General features: G+C 40.6%; 1 protein-coding gene and 1 non-coding gene across 2 annotated transcripts; both read left to right on the plus strand.

Moving 5' to 3' along the window:
* Positions 1-2,020: 2,020 nt before the first annotated feature.
* LOC148790691 (U1 spliceosomal RNA) lies at positions 2,021-2,181 on the plus strand. Its single transcript, XR_016078021.1, has one exon. It is a non-coding gene; the product is annotated as a U1 spliceosomal RNA (small nuclear RNA).
* Positions 2,182-4,910: 2,729 nt separating this feature from the next.
* Positions 4,911-16,365, plus strand: LOC104598635 (proteasome subunit beta type-2-A-like). The gene is made up of 3 exons (XM_010260800.3): positions 4,911-5,173; positions 5,293-5,416; positions 15,745-16,365. Exons 1-3 carry the CDS (start codon positions 5,016-5,018, stop codon positions 16,078-16,080), a joined length of 618 nt encoding a protein of 205 aa, XP_010259102.1. The 5' UTR covers positions 4,911-5,015; the 3' UTR covers positions 16,081-16,365.
* The last annotated feature ends 1,403 nt before the right edge of the window (positions 16,366-17,768 follow it).

Consider the following 17,768-nt stretch of genomic DNA (forward strand, 5'->3'; position numbering starts at 1 on the left):
TAAGCTCACTTTCTTGTGAGTCCAAACATAAGGTTGTGTGTAAATTATCGAACTCGAGTGAGTTTTAATAATTTGAAGGAGAGGGTTGTGAGTAAATTATCAAATTGGAAAATAAAATACCCTCTCTTTGGCAGGAAAGGTGACCCTAGTAAATTTTGTTTCAAATATGATAGGGGTAGCTTAGGTATCAGAAATTTGAAGTGGGTTAATGAGGCATATTTAGCTAAGTATGGGTTTAAGTGGTTTGTAATAAATATTTGAAAAGATATGATTTCTGGAATGCTAAAGAGAAACAAAGCATTTCCTGGGCCTGGCGTGGTATTCTTCAGGCGAGAAATCTCTTTAAAAGAGGTTTGAGATGGATTGTAGGAAATGGAACAACATTGATTTTTAGAGGGTTAGATGGATGGATGATCTCTCTCAGTGATCAGTGAGGTGGTGATGAATGATGGAGAAAATAGAGAAGAGCTCCAGGTGGCTGATGTCATTGATTTTGATAGAAAGGTGTGGAGGGAGGAGTATATCCGATCCTTGGTCCCAATCTCTGCATAAGATTAGAACTAATGTTATTCCCTTAGATAATGCTGAAGATAGGGTGGTTTGGAGGGGTAAACCCCAAATGGGGCTTTTACTGTTAAATCGGCTTACAAGGAAGCTTTTTTAGCTAATGGGGGGATGTAGAGGGTTTATTGTCCTGGGTGCAAGGTGTGGAACCTTAAATTTCTTTGATAGGCTCCCCACAAAAATTTTCTTAAGAAAAAATAGGGGCATCCTATCTGACCTCGCTTGTAATTTTTGTGGGGATGAGGAGGGGGAGGATCATATATTTAGGACTTGCCCTATAGCTAACCAGGTGTGGATTACTATTGCAAAGTCTGTGAAAGGACCAACGGATAACAGAGTGGACTTGTTTTCGTGGTGGGCCACCTTGAATGAGGAAGGATTTAACAAAGATCAAGGAAGAGAGAAATGTGCTTGCATTCTCTTAGTTCTTGTGGAAGAATAGAAATGAAAGAATTTTTAAAAACTCAAGTGCAGACCCTGTGCTTATCATTGAGCGAGCATTTCGACTGTATACGGACAATCAAAAGTTCAAAATAATCCCAGTTTGGAAGGGGTATGTTCATGCAAAAGGTCTAGTAAACTTATTGTTTGGAAGTGTCCTAAGGGAGAGAGGATTCAAATTAATTTCGACGCATCAAGAAACAGGGAAGGCCATTGTGCCATTTCTTACGTCGTGAGGAATTCAATGGGAAGGATTCTGGAAGTGAAAGTTTTGAACTATAGATATTCACCATCATCATTGAAGGAGACTCGTTGCTAGTGATCTCATTCCTTATCAAGAAAATCGAGGAGTTTTGGAGACTCAAAATGGTGCTAAAAGAATGCAGGAAGATAAAGGAGCATCTTTTAAGCAGAGTGGAATATCGTCGTACCTTCAGGCATGGTTTTTAAAAACGAACCAGTTAGGGGTCCGGTTACCGGTTCGAACGGTCGGCCCGTTCTGATAAAAAAATAAAAAAAATTGAAAAACGGTCAAAATTATTCAAATGGTTCGAACAATTAACCGGCCGATTCAGCGATTTTCTGACCAAAATCAACGATTTTGGGAGAAAATTCTTGATTTTTCCTATCCGACTGTCTGATCTAGTCCGATTTTGAAAACCATGCCTTCAAGAAAGCAAATCAAGCTGCTGATTTGTTAGCTAAAGAGACCCTATCCCATTCTGATGTAATTTGCCTTGGGGGTGCAAGCATTCCTAAGGATTTATCTGTAATTTGCTCGGGTGACTTGTGGGGAAGAGCTATCCCCCATTTTGTGTAACTCATCCTATTTTATTACCCAAAAAAAAAAACAGTTGAGAGGCTCTAAAAGAACTTCGCCATATGCAGACTATAAAGCGGCCTTTGCATGGTTAAACACTCTATTTGAGTTAATATTGCCTCCCACATCGGGTAAATAAGTTAACAGTGGAGGGAGCAAAGGACTATAAATAGAGTGAAAGAAAGAAGGCAAAACATACTTACCTGGACGGGGTTTTTGGGTGATCAAAAAGGCCCATTGCCTAGGTTGGTGACCTCCATTGCACAGAGGAGGGGTGCCCATCTAACATCTCCCCAAGTGGGAGAGTGTACGTCATAATTTGTGGTAGCCGGGGTACGCGTTCGCGCGGCCCCTACCCAATTTTTCATATAAAAGTGTTTGTGTTTGTTTTATTTAAAATATGCATCATGATGTTTAACTGATGGAGGAATACTAACGTATGGACCTAAGTGTGGTGGGTTGCATTCGAAAGTTTAAAGTATCTAAGTATTATTACCCCCAAAGTACTGGCAATTTATATTTTGCCTTTTAATGTTTATTTCATTGTGATGGTTTAAATATGCTGAGTAGTTTTATGTTGTACAATAACAAATTGAACGTGTAGCTGTCAAGTATATTTGGGATTGGGCCAGATCAGATAGCCCCAATTAAGGTCTGGTCCGTATTTTCCATCAAAAAAGGGGACTGGTTCAAAACTGATGGTACACGAAACTTAATCGAGTTGAGACCGGGACTACCTTGACCTGAACCAGACCTAACTCACATTTGACACTTTGACAGCACTGTATTTCTTTTGGTATCACACATTATGGGGATACTCAGGAGTTGGGGTAGAGCAGGGTGCATGAGGGTACTCAGGAACCGGTCATGGCTATGGGTCCAGTTTTAGACCTCAAAACTGTCTGACCAGGGTCTGGACTGGATGATTGGACCATTTGACCCAAGAACCACTGATCAAAGTGGTTTCATTTTCCGGTCGGTTTTTAAAACCATGAAAAAAACACTGGGTCATGATGCCAAAGTCATTCTTGAGTTCAAGATTTGCTTCATGGAATGGGATAGAGGTGTTCTAAAATGTGAATTGTTTTTATTGTTACTGGTTCCAAAAATAAATCAAAGCCATCTGGTTTGAAAACATATTGTTTCTCAAAACAAAAACACAAAAAAACATGTTCTTTGAGTTCCTGTTTTCAAAAATATGTTTTCATCTAATTATTTATTATCATGTTTTATAAATAATATAATTTCTATACTACAAAATTTGTTTTTGTTTTAAAATCCTTTATTATAATGGTTCCAAAAACATATATTGCTTTTTTGAAACAAAACCAACATGTTTTTTACCTTTGAAAACAAAACAGAGTTCATGAAAATGTGTTTTGATTTTTTGCTGATGTGGCCACTTCAAAAATAAATGAAAACAAAAACATTCATGTTGTAAAATACACCCTCTAATATTCTTTTGGGAAAATTCGTAAACAGTACACTAAACTTTGGGGGTTGTGTCAAGTCAGTCCCCAAACTTCAAAATGTGTCTTTACAATGCCTTGAGCTTTCAAAATGTGTCTAATAGGTCCCTACTATTGGTTGACCGTTAGTCAACACTGTCACGTGACATCAGGTGCGCAGTAAATAGTTTAAAATGACAAAATTGCCCTTTATGATATTTTTCTAACCAACCCTTTTGTTTGAGTGTTAGAAGAAGGAAAGGGGAAGAAGGGTTATGAAATCGGACACCGATCAATTGTTGTAGCTCCCGCTCCCCTATTCAATGATCAATTGTAACCGGACGATCACTTGTTTGGTTTCATAACCCTTCTTTCTCTTTCCTTTTTTTAACACAAACAAAATGGGTAAAATGGTCAAAAAAATATCATAAAAGGTAATTTTGCCATTTTTGAAATTATTTAATGTGCATTTGATGTCACGTGATGGTGTTGACTGACGGTTAACTAATGATAAGAATTTATTAGACAATTTGAAAATTGAGGGTACTACAAAGACACGTTTTGAAGTTCAAAAACTGACTTGACACAAACCCCAAAGTTGAGGGTGTTGTTCAAAAGTTTTCCCTATTCTTTTTTCAACTTTTTATTTTTCTCAGTTCTTTGTTTGAATGGTGTTGATGCTTGGATTGGCCGAAAACAACAAGGTAATTTCACTCCCGAGCTTCGGTGGTGATGGCCGAGGTTTGAAGGTTTGAAGGAGGAGAAGTCGAGGCCAAGGACTATGTCCGAGGTGGAAGGTCTCTTCGGATATTGTAGGAGCCGAAGGCTGGTACCAAGTGTAATGTGCAAGGGGTCCAAAGTAGGTCTTGCAAGGACAGAGGTGTCAGAGGCCTAGGGTGGGTACTTGAGGCGAGGACTTCGACGATCAAGTTAGTACAACGTAAAGTGAGTCAGAGGTCTGAAGCCAAAGGGTCCAGACGAGGATTTAAATAACACTTAAGTTCTCTAGAGGGAAGTAGCGCTTAGAGATTACTCAAGCTCCAAATCGAGTCCAGAGAGTCTAGCTCCTTACCTTGTGGTGGATGTTTCGTATTTATAGCCGGAGTCGCTTAGGAATAGTTGGGCCTGGATGGTACAGATACGAGCCGTATGAGGGCTTGGCGAGATTCTCTGCCAGAGCCATGCAACGCTCTTGGATTGGGTCCGTCCGGTCTACGCCTGAGCCTTGAGTGTCCCCATGGTATGCACAGGATGGCGCCCTCTGGTTCGACACGCATCAGTCCGTACAGGCCAGTCAAATGCGGCTACATCAAATGGTTTGAGAGATTGAACCAGAATTCGGACCATTCGCCCCGTATAGTGGCCAAATGAATTTTACGCCTGGTCAAAGTCTGATACAGTCCCATACGCTCTTTGAATCTTCCTCCCTTTTTTTTGCGTAGTTAAATTCTCATTTCTCAGCATCCCAATCAAAGAAACCATGTAATACAAAAATCAGTACCCAGTGCCCAAAATACCCTTTTGATGTACTGGGCCTCCTTGAGCCAGTCATCGGTCCATTTTCGAACTCTTAAAACTCGAAATAACCAAAATACTCACCTTAATTCCAAAAATGCCAATCCACTCTTGTTTCTTGTTCCTCAAGTCCCCACATTCAGTCTCAAAGCTCTGTCTTCATCAACGGAGCAAATATCGACGTATAGAGAAGACGAAAAGCAGAACTCAAAGTAGAGACTAGAGAGATGGAGTGTGTTTTCGGATTGGTTGGTAATGGTTTCACTCTGATTGTGGCCGATACGTTGGCTGTACACAGCATATTGGTTCACAAATCGAACGAAGACAAGATCATGATCCTTGACTCTCACAAGCTCTTGGGCGCTAGCGGTGAAAGTGGTGACAGGTGCTCTCTCTCTCTCTCATTCTGAAATTTCCTCCCTTTTGTCACTGGGGGTGTGAAGAAGTTGTAATGTATTTTGTTTTGTTTTCGAAGAAATTTAATGTTCATTGAAATAAATGCAGAGTTCAGTTTACGGAGTATATACAGAAGAACGTAGCATTGTATCAGTTCCGTAATGGGATTCCGTTGACAACCGCAGCTGCTGCAAATTTCACTCGGGGCGAGCTCGCCACTGCTTTGAGAAAGGTTCCGCTTTTTTCTAAGTTTTCTGGTTCCTTGTTATTTTCTTGATCCCGTCTCTTAATTCAATTTTAGAACTCTGTGGATTTAGACATAAAGTCCTCCCATTTTTTTTTTGTTCATGCAGATGTTGTGATCTGATACTGGAAAACGTCTAGGGTTTTTAATTTCTGGGATTTAGGTTTTAGTTTTAGCTATGTAGGTGGTAAAATTTTGGGTCGTCGTTTGCTTTTGATCTGAAAGCTGTTTGGACGAGGATTCTTCCAACTGTTGATAAGGTTTTCCTTTTATTTTCAGCTTGAGCTTTTTTTGGTGGTTTGCAGTTTCAATTTTAACTTGGTGGCTTCTCTTATTGGTTGTTAATTTGTTGGGGTTTCAGTTAGGGTTTTTTGTCTGTCAATGCTAATTGCTTTTGTAAGAATACCCCATTATTTTCTAGAGCTTTTTTTTTTTTTTTTTGTAAATAGTAAAATTTAAGAATATCCCCCATCTATCAAAAAAAATTTAAGAATATCCCCGAATTGGTGAGTATAAACACGAATTTCTTGACAGTATATGCATTCACCCATGGACAGGTGGTGCAAGTGAACTTTTGTGTGGATTATTGGGAATCCAAAGATGTTCAGCGTTTATAAATTAAAACACCTATACCTTTTTTTTTCTATTTTGGATCAATAGATAGATTTGTGATTAACTTTCTTATATGGCTGAAAAAATCCAGTATGTTGTCTTGTAGAGTTATGGAACAGGACTACAATTTTACAGTGACTTGATACTCATGATATGTAATCTTAGGGTTCCTGGTCAGATTTTTGAAAGATTTAGGTCCCGTTTGGTTCACAGGAATAGGGGTCTGGAATTGGAATATTCCGATTCCAACTGTTTGGTTGGGCGGAATCAGAATCCCATTCCCATTCCTAGTTTCCTACTGGAATGGCATTCCCCCATTTGAGGGAATGGCCATTCCCTACCCCTCCCTTGGGAATGAAATCCCATTCCTGCTTATTTCAATTTTCATTCACATTTCTGTCTTAACCAAACAGACTATGGGAGTAGACCATTCTGATTCTGATTCCGAAGAATTCCCATTCTGATTCGGATTCTGATTCCGACTGTGAACCAAATGGACCCTTTATTTAGAGAAACAGGCAGACAGCATTAAAATTCAGAAAATCCAGATTTGACCCTTTGGCTCTTACATCAATGGGGGGTGTGGTTCATAATATAAAACATGGGGGGCTTCCCTGAAACTCTTTGACATGGTCATCTATGATCGAGTGTCCATAGCTCTCCTTATTACCATCTTTATCGGATGGTTCTTGTTTACAAATTTTAGAAAATTGAAAGTTCTTTTCACACCTTATGGTACAAGAGCCAGTGAAAGGCATCATAGACCAGAGATCTTTACCACTCTGTCTCAAACTTTTGAGTTACCATCAATAAAAGTAGGCTTTTATCACCAGGCTCAGCTCCAGCTTCCATGCCATCTACACATTATTGTTCTCGAAGCAGTAAAACAAGAGCACCATGATCTTGAGCTTCTGTATGAAGAGATGGCTCAAGCTTTTACTTTTGCACTTTTGGGTGTTTTTTAAGCATTGTGGTTGGGTGGTGTATTAAAGTTCTTAATCCCTTGGGGCAGAACCAAACAAGTCCATGTTAGGGTATTAAAGTTCTTAATCCCTAAAAGATGATTTTATAATTTTAATTATCTTTTAAAAATATCTTTATTAGGATGAATGAATGAACATTAGCAAATAGGGGAATAAAAGATATGTTTAAACGATAAAATTAAAATTACTTTTTTTTTTGAGAAGGTAAAGTAAAAAATTTTATTGTTGAGAGAAGCTACAATACAACAGCAACCTAGCAGTGATTTAATAGGCGTGCCTAGGTGCACCGCTATTTGCCAATGTTGTTCATTCATTCATTCCAAAAAACTATCTTCTTAAAAGACAATTAAAGTTATAAAATCATTATTTTTTATGTGAGAAATAAGAATTTAAGACCCTAACATGGACTTGTTTGGGCTTGCCTCGAGGGGTGTGGTACTAAGGTGATTCATAGAATCAAGAGTGCAATATGTTTTACATTACATTAGCTACTTGAAGTAATGCAATTGAGGGAAAAAGAGATTTCATTTGAATACGCTTTACATGTTATGTTTATGTATTTTAATTTTAGATAATAGGTTTTTTAAAACATTTATTTTAAAATTTAAGTTTATATTTTTTATGAACATTATGTTTATTATTTATTTTTATTTTTTTGCGCCTTGCTTCAAAAAGGTGCACGCCTCGCCTTGTGCCTTGCACCTCAGGCGTAAATTGGCCCTTGCGCTTTTTTTGCGCCTTGTGCTTTTAAAACACTGCAACCCAGTGGAAAAACACTAGGAGAACTACCACATTACAAAGCCCAAATGTAGTGGGATTCAAGGAGCTGAAGGACATTCTGATTTTTAAATTCTGAAATTACAGATAAGCAGGAAGCAAGTCTATTGACAGCAGTTTTAAGCAGATTTTCAGGAGCTCTAGCCTTGTTACAGAAAACACGACTGTTTCTTTCAGACCAGACAGTGACCAGCTTCCCTTTCTTACTCAGCCCAGGAAGCTTCCAACTACACAGAACCTCATTTACAGATCGGGGCATAAGCTAACTGATGCTGGCTGAAGTGATGAAATGCTCCCACAACTTAGCAGACAGAGGGCAATGAATGCATAGATAATCACCAGTTTCAAGAACCAAACCACATAGACCACAGTTCAGATCAGGAATCTGAATCCCTTGCCTACTCAGATTAGATCTAGACAGGCATTTGTCTAGAGCCAGTACCCAAACCAGAAAACTTGCCTTAGAGAAAACCCCATCTGGCTTAGCTTCTCTGCCATAGATTTTACAGAGAAAACCCCATCACCACTCCATTTCCGCTTCCATTTGTCATCCACATCAATAGAAACCTGCTGATTCTGTAATAGCTGTAATAGCTCCAGCAGCTGTTCCAGCTCCCAGTCATGGAGGTTCCTTCTAAAGAGGGGACACCAAACAGCACATCCCTCCTCCCACTCGGAGTCAAAGACTAATACATCAGGGGGGGGGAGGCACAATGACTGAGGTTAGGGAAAAGCTCAGCCAGGGAGGAGTTTAAGCACCAGAGGTCCTTCCAGAATTTCAGCCTCTTTCCATCTCCCACCTTATATTCCAGACCTCTGAAAAAGAGGGGAAGATTTTCATAATACCTTTCCACAAGGAACAGCCTCACTTCTGAAGGGGGTCCAAAGATCTCTAGTTACCCCAATCCACACCATACTTAGCAGCAATCAGAGACCTCCACCATGCATCCCTTTTTTTGATGAATCACCATGCATCCCTTTCAGAACCAAATTTCCAAATCCACTTACTTAAGAGGGTAGAATTAAAAATCTTTAGTTTTCTCACTCCCAACCCACCTTCTTTAACAGGGAAAAAGACCTGATCCAATTTACTAAATGTATTTTCTTTTCTTCTTCCCAACCCCTCCACAAGAAGTTCCTTTGGAGGGATTCTAACTTCTTAGAAACCTTGGAGGGGATGGGAAAGAGCGAGGGAAAATAGGTTGGGAGTTTAGAAAGGGTACTCGTTAATGAAGCGGGATCTGCTCCTCACAAATGGGCGCCTCACAGGCACATCCACCGTGCATTGAGAACATCTCCTGTGAATAATAACTAATAAGTACGGGAGATGTTCCCAATGCATGGTAGGATGTGCGTCTGAGGCACCAGCTGTGAGGAGCAGATCCGATCTCCTCGTTAATAGAGTCACTCTACCACTTGCAGAGAGGTATTTGGCCTTCCAAGAAGCCAGCTTCTTCTCCATTCTCTCAATCATAGGATCCCAGACAGAAGAGGAAGTGCATTTACACCTTCCTGGGAGATGATTTACCTGACAAGTCAAAATCTCAGCTAACTCCTCCAGATTCTCCACATGGCCAATGCCAATAGGAAAAATCACACTCTTACCAAGGTTAACTTTGAGCCCAGTCACAACCTCAAACCAGCAAAGAATTCCCAACATAGAATCAAGCTGCTCAGCCGAGTGTCGTCTGCAAATTGGAGAAGATGAACCTATCCCACATGCCTTCTTCCACAGCCAACTTTCACACATGCCATTGATTAAATCTGAAAATTTAGGAGAAGACACACAAACTCTCATCCAGTACCTCCATTTAAGACCAAAGTTCACGTGGTCATAAGCTTTCTCAATATCCAACTTACACACCAAGCCAAGCCTACCATCCCTCTTTCTGGAGTCAATTAGCTCATTTGCAATCAAGACACTGTCCAACATCTGCCTCCCAGGAACAAAGGAACCTTGGTTCTCAGAAATCACAGAAGGCAAGACCTTTTTCAATCTCCCTGCCAAAACTTTTGCCAGAATTTTATGGAAGCTGTTGAGGAAGCTAATAGGTCTGAAATCTTTTATGTTAACAGCCCCAGCTATTTTAGGGATGAGAGTAATAAATGTGGAGGTTAGGCTTCTTTTAAAATTATAAAATCATTTTTTTCAGGGATTATTGGTCTATCAGTTTGATAACCAGCTTCTGCAAGGTTATATCGAAGTTGCTGGCTAATAGACTCACAAAGGTTTTGGCTTTTGGATAAGCTGGTCCTACCTTCTCAAAGTGCTTTTGTGGATGGGAGACAAATTCTTGATGGCCCTCTCATTGCTAACGCATGCATAGATTCCCAGCTGCAGCAAGGACTGCCTAGGTTCATTTGCAAATTGGACCTCAAGAAGGCATATGACCATGTGCGTTGGCCCTTTGTTGATTATGTTTTGCAGAGAATGGGGTTTGGAGTCTTGTGGAGGAAATCAATTTTATGCTGCATTACAACTCCCTGGTTTTTACTGATCATTAAAGGGGCGTCGGAAGGTTATTTTGAGGGGGAGAGGGGACTTCATTAGGATGATCCATTGTCCCCTTTCCTTTTCTCTCTCGTGGTGGACCCATTGGGTAGGATGGTGAATAAAGCAGCTGAGGGGGGATGTATAGAAGGATTTTCAGTATGTAGTAGTGGTCCGGTGATTTCCTTGCTACAATTTTCTGATGACACCCTCATTTTCTCAAGAGCTGCCCAAGCAGACTTGATGTTTCTCAGATGTTTGTTGATCTGTTTTGAAGCAGCATCTGGGATAAAGGTAAATTTGCAAAAGAGTCAAATCATTCATGTAGGGGAGGTGCCACAAATTGCTGAATTAGCTAACACTTTGGGTTGTCAGATAAGCTATTTGCCCTCCAAATACTGAGGGTTACCTCTTGGAGCAAATTACAAATCCACCTCCTTTTGGGACTTGGTCATTTAGAAATGTGAGAGGAGATTGTCAGTGTGGAAAGAGAGGTACTTATCTAAAGGGGGAAAGATAACTTTAATCCATAGTGTTCTCTCTAGTTTGCCAACCTTTTATCTGTCACTTTTCTCATTGCCAGCTTTGGTTGCTAGTGTGCTGGAAAAACTGAGGGGGGATTTTCCGTGGGAAGGTCCCAACGAGGAAAGGAAAATTCACTTGGCTGCATGGGATTCCATTTGCAAACCAAAAGAGCTGGGTGGAGTGGGTTTCAGAAGGCTAAAGTTGATGAATGATGTTCTGTTGTGTAGATGGTTGTGGAGGTTTGGGAAAGATTTAGGTTATTGAATGTAAATGTGGAAGCTCTATGACGGACTGGGTATAACTCATGCCACCACAATCTAATGGCACTAGTGTGTGGAAAGGAATCCTGTCTTGTCTCCCACTATTACAGCAACACATTTCTTACAAGGTGGGGGATGGAAGCAGAGTTCTGTTTTAGAAAGTGTCCAGATCAGCCATTGGCAGACTGCAGACGTGTGCCCCACTCTTTTTTCATTATCTTTGAATAAGGTTGGTGTGGTTAGAGATTTCTTTGAGTTGATAAATGGCCAGATTTGAAACTGGTGATTCAAATCTTCGAGCAAATGTCAAATTTGAAAGTGAATTTCGGGAAAACTTGTGTAGTGGGTGTGAATATGGAGGAGGGAGAGATTAGGGAGAATGCAGAAGTGCTTGGGTGTGAAGTTTTAGGGTGGCCTATGAGTTATTTAGGGTTGCCCTTAGGTGATAATCCCAAGAGAGAGAGCTTTTGGAACCCGGTGGTGGAAAGATTTGAAAAAAGACTTGTCTCTTGGAAAAAGAATTGCCTCTTTCTTGGTGGAAGGACTACACTGATCAAGGCCACACTAGCAAACTTACCCATTTATTTCCTTTCAGTGTTCAAAATTCCAGTGAAGGTTTCCAGTAGGTTGGAGAGGTTGATGAGAGATTTCCTTTTGGAGCCAGGAGAAGAGAAGAGGGACCATAGAGTTAGCTGGAAAGTGGTGACCAGGAGTAAAGCTTATGGTGGTTTGGGCTTTGGGAACATCGGGAAAAGGAACTCGACCCTCTTGGGAAAGTGGTTGTGGAGCTGGAGCAGGAGAAGCTATGGGCTAGAATAGTGGCAAGCATACATGGGATGGGGCAAAATGGATGGGATGCTGGAATCAGAGCAAGGACCACAAGCACTTCACCTTGAAAGCCATTCATGGTTTGCTTCTAGTCTTCTCCCCACTTGTTAGGTATGATTTGAATTCGGGTAATTACATAAAATTCTAGGAACAAACTTGGGTGGGGAATGTTCCACTCAAGTACCAGTTTCCTTCTCTGTATGCTCTCTCTAACTTTAAAAATAAGCCAATTTCTTCTTTCATCACCCCTTCCTCTTCCAGTTCTAGGTTTGGGTGGAACCTGGGTCTGAGGAGGGCTATGAGGGACTCAGACCTCCACAGTATTTTGAGCCTCCTTGACTTTCTTGATAATGTTTTTTTAGACTCCTCTAAGGTGGAGTCTAGAATTTGGACCCCTACCCCCACGGGCTCTTTTTCTTGTGCTTCTTTCTTCAAAGTCTTATGCCAATCCACCAGTCCTGCAACCTCCCCTTTCCCGGTTAATGAGGTTTAGTGCAGACCAATTCCTCCTAGGGTTGATAGTTTTTGTTGGGAAGCCTATATGGAAAGATTCAACACTAGTGATTTGCTCCAAAAGAAGAGACCCAATACTTGCTTGTCACCTCATTGGTGTGTTTTGTGCAAAGTGGATGGGGAGACTGGTTTTCACTTACTGGTGTCTTGCCAATTTGCAAAGTCAATTTGGGAATGGGCTTTTTCTCTCTTTGGGCACAGGTGGAACCCTCCATCAGATTTGCAAAGCCTATTTTCCCCTTCTTTTTTCAGGTGGCACATGAAAAGGGGAAGGACTATGTGGAGAGGACTGAGGGCTGCAGTATGCTAATCATTATGGGAAGAAAGAAATCTTAGGATCTTCTCAGAAGATGAGAGAGGGGCTGAAGAATTGAGGGCTGTGATCCATATAAGGGCTGTACAGTGGCTGAAATCTTTAGAGTTATTCAGACTACACAGTGGATGACATGTTGAGGAAGTGGGGTGAGATTGCAAACTGCACACAGACCAAATCAGTAGTGAGGGTGTCTTGGACCCCCCCCCCCACCTGCTGGTTTTTTAAAATTAAACTTTGATGGGAGTTGTAGGGAGAATCCTGGACAATCAGGGATTGGGGGTGTTTTTAGCGATGAGAACGGGATCATTTCTGCTATGTTCTCAGGCCCAATAGGAGTGGGGGATTTCCCTTAGAGCTGAGATCTTGGCAGTTATGGAAGGAGTCCAGAAAGCTAAGGAGATGAATGTTAGAAAAATCATAATTGAAGGGGACTCGGAGGTTGATGAAAGACAACTGTGGATTATGGAACTACTACAATGAGAGGAGGAAATTCAAGTGGCCGGTGCGGGAAATGGAAGTCAGGATGAGTTGGGTCAAAAGAACAGCTAACTCTATAGCTGATGGATTAGCTAAGCAGGGGATAGAAAGGGATGCAATGTTTTGGGCCAAGTTGTAACTAAACTGTTTCTTCTTTTCTTTTGAGGATTTAAGTTGTGTTTGGAAGATAAGAGTGTTTGTCTTCCTTGCTGTAATTATTCTTATGCTGTTTTAATGAATTTAATGAATCTGTTATTGATAAAAAAAAATAATAATAATAAATGGCCAGATTGTTTGGGTCCCCAGATTATGTAGAAATCTGAATGATTGGGAGGTGGAAGCTTTGGGTATGCTGTTGAGCAGGTTGTATTATGTCCACCATCTCAATAACTCAAGGGATGTTAGGCTGTGGTCAAAGGGAAAGGAGGGTCAATTCTCAACTAGAATTTGTTATGAGGTTCTTTTTGGCTTGGGTGAAAAGGTAGCCTGGTATTGAGTTTGGAAAGGCTGATGTTCCATCCAAGATTAAGTTCTTTGTGTGGATGGCTGTTAGGATAAGATTCAGTCTGCTGAATATTTATTGAGATGCGGTTTGGAACTGGATAGCACCTGCATTTTGTGTGGTTCAAGTCCTGAATCTATCCACCATCTTCTAATTCACTGCCCCTATACATATCAGGTTTGGTCCATTTTGCCAAGCTTTCAGGTGTGTTGGGGTCCCTCCTTCCTCCATGGCTGAGTTAGTCTTGGGTTGGAATGTAGCTGCTTCTCAGATAAAGGTAGTTTTCTATGGAACAGCCTGCTATTTGCAGTTTGTTGTGTGTTATTGGAAGGAGTGTAACCAAGGGATTTTTGAATCTAAGTTTGTTCCAGTGGAGGCCATCATAGGGTGGGTGGAGAGAACTGTATTGAGTTGGGAGGGTGGAGAGAACTGTATTGAGTTGGGCTAGGTGCTCAAAGATTTTTGTGGGAGTGACCACCAGCTTTTTTTCCAATCATTGGTGGTTCATCATCTTTTGATTTTTATAGAGTTTTGTTATACAAAGGTTTGCATTGTACATGATCTGTGTATCTTTATAGGCACTCTTTTGTATATGGTTGAGGGCCTCTTGCCCTCCTTTCGATTTTTAATACAATACATTTGATATTGCTTACACAAATCATTTTTAGGGCTTAAGAATTTTAAAACCCTAACATGGACTTGTTTGGGCTTTGCCTCAAGGGGCTTGGTATAAAGGCGTCTTGTAGATTGGTCCTCACATCCATCTCACAGCCCTTGCAGCCACACATCTGGAGCATCTCTGTACTTGTACGTTTTATTCATGGGGAAATGTTCCCAATGCACAGCTGCAAGTGCTGTGAGGACCAATTCTGTAAGGAAATCCGGATTCCTTTTGTTGGGTTAGCCACTGTACACTTTTATGTTGCACAAGTGAACGATCACATATATGCATTGCCTAATGCATTTTTAGTTTTAACCACTCAATCTAGGCAGCAGTTTGCCTATTGCCTAGGTAGTATCAAGGTGGATAGTTTTATCCACTTAATCTAGGCAACAATTTACCTATTGCCTAGGTAGTATCAAGATGAGTACTACACTTAGGTTAACTGTATTTGTGCCATGACTTGCTTTATTAGCACATATCTTTTTGTTCCTTTTGTTATAAAATAAATGAACTGTGTATAACAAAAGTATTGCCCAGTAAAATAACAGAAGCATTGTAAGCTACATTATTTAGTTGTCTCCTTCTAAGCATCTGTGCAAGGAACCATAGGTCAAAAGATCAGGTTTCTCTCTGGTAGCCTTAATATTTGTTCCATTATTCTACCTGTAAATAATTATTTTACACTCGCCATTTTTTGGCAAGGTTCGAAGTATTGATACGCCCAACATGCGGGAACATAGTTTGACCAGTGGTACTATAAAAAACCCTTTTTTTCCTTCCATATTTTGATCAGTGGTCAGTTTGACCGTTGTTTAACATGTAAAACTGACAGATTTCGGAAAAGCCTTACAAAGGCAAATCGGCCACCTGCCAATACAATATAATACACCTGATATGGGGTGTATTGTGTCAAAATTTTGAACCTTGGTTTTCAGAAAATGCTTTATATACATAGTATGACTTTATATCTTGTGTTATATATATTTCATTCTATTTTTCAGCCTTTTGGATATATGATAATTCTAATTTCATCATCCAAATTTATTGACTTCATTATTTTTCTAATTCCTGGGTGTCCCATTGGAATTGTGTAAGCCATGATTACCTTGGAGTGCCAAAACTCATGGACATTGCTTACCGGCCTTAGCTGGCCTTAGCTACCTTGGGGGAGTGCACTGGGCTGCCCTTTTTTTATATGAAACTTTATTGATGTTCATAATAGAATGAAATGAACCAATTTTACAGCATCCTTGGTGCTTTCAGAAAAATGTGTACTTGCATATGCACATATCTGGGATCTAATGCTTCTGATGTTTAAAGTCTGATTTTTTTTTTTTTTACCTTCTGACTGGTGCCTTGTTTTTTCAGAGCCCATACTTTGTTAACATCCTTCTGGCTGGCTATGATAAGGAGACTGGTCCATCTTTGTACTATATCGACTACATTGCCACCCTTCACAAGATTGAGAAGGGTGCTTTCGGGTATGGATCCTATTTTTCTCTGTCCATGATGGACAGACACTACCACAGTGGGATGTCAGTTAAAGAAGCAATTGATTTGGTCGACAAATGCATAATGGAGATCCGGTCCAGGTTGGTTGTGGCACCTCCGAATTTTGTGATCAAGATTGTTGACAAAGATGGAGCAAGGGAATATGCCTGGCGAGAATCCATCAAAGACACTATTGCTCCTAATACTGCCTGAAATTCTTTTTGTTTCACCAAGACACTCTTCTCCATTTTGTTTGTCCTTTTGTCATTTCCTTTAAAGATGGGGCGACTGTTTGTCATGGAACATTATGGCTCTATTTCCTCTGTTCAAACTGATGTCATTACATACACCCCATCTGTTCTTGAGATGTAGCCAATGTGTCGAAGAAAGAGCACAGTGAAGGAATTGACAGGCTGGTACATGACATTCTTGGTTCTTCTAATTCTCTTGTATTCCCATCTTAGATGGTTTTCTAAAGCGAAAGATTGCACGATTCAAGCCGGGTGTCTTGAGTCTGTAGACTTTTGATATGTAGGCCGGGAGGCCATCCTTGTTTTTCATTGTATAGCTTCTAAGGCTCTCTCTGGAAGAGGTCCTGAGTCAGACCACGGTTCATGTCCCTTATGGACTCGAGCCCTTTCCAGTGAGCCTATTTCATCCTAATGCAACATGATTACATGAGTTTTCCTACCAAGAAAGAAAAAAACATAAAGAAGAATATTAAAGTACCGATTAGATTAGCTTGGCCGCAGTAAGAGTCATTCATTGGTTGGTATAATGGTAAAATCTTGTGATGAGGCTGAGTTCTTGGGTTGGGCCGTATCCAGCCCACCCCTCCAAGACCCCAGCCCCTTGTCACAGTGCACACGTCAACCCCTTATTTTCTTCCCAGCATGGTTGGTGCCTGTTGTGATTTACAAGTAAGCTACCAATATTGATGCATTTTGTATGTTTTAATGTGGTTAAGTTTCCATAGCAGAGCTACATAATAAATTTCAGTTGATATCTATGTAAAAGAGCCCTTGGAGCATTTAAACCACTAAAACAGCAATACAAGGCTCATATATTTCAGTATCTGTTCGCAAAAAGCAGTTATGGCCGTACCAAGGAACTCAACAGACATCATGAAACAAGATTGATGAATTGGCTCAGTGAAGTAAGTAGGTGCATATGGGAGTGAAAAAGAGAGAGATTCCAGGTAAGGACCGGTAATTGCTGCTATCAGCCGGCTTCAATGTAGAAATATTGGGAACAGGCTCTGGTGAGTAATCTTCTGGAATGGATGAACTCACAACAGATTCCGGTGGTGTGCTTGTAGAAGCTGCTGCTGGGGAATTCTCAGCGCTTCCTGCAGATTGATAACTAGAATTAGTGTTGGTATTTATCAACCCAAGTTCCCACTTGATCATGTTTGAGCGGATACAAAAATTCAAATTCATCTTTTTGTCTATCTACCCTTAGGTGAAAACTCCAAATCCTTATAAATCATTTGAACTCGTGAATGTCAGATTCAAGTTTTTTATTTTTTTGGTTTTTTTCTCGTAGCCCAAGATTCGTAACCAGCTAGAAACCTTACCAACTGAGCCTGTTGGTGAATCGCGAGTTCTAATCGTCTACCATTCTATTTGTAGTACTATGCCAATCACAGTAGTGGTCAGGTGAAGTCGGTCGGTTGCACTATTACAGTATTACGTTGGAATTGGGATCTGCTCCTTAAATTGCGCACCTCATGGTGGGATGTCCCAGTGAGGTCGGTGTGAGGAGTGATTTGTGAGGAACATATCCGGACGGACCGGACTCATTACATTGACATGGCGTTTCGTGATTGGCTTAATCCTTAGTATCATTGGAATCCTGACACGGACCTCACGGTTACATCCCACCGTCTCCCCATGAATAAC

Source organism: Nelumbo nucifera, chromosome 6 (assembly GCF_055504915.1).
Source record: "Nelumbo nucifera cultivar China Antique chromosome 6, China Antique-T2T, whole genome shotgun sequence".
NCBI lineage: Eukaryota > Viridiplantae > Streptophyta > Magnoliopsida > Proteales > Nelumbonaceae > Nelumbo > Nelumbo nucifera.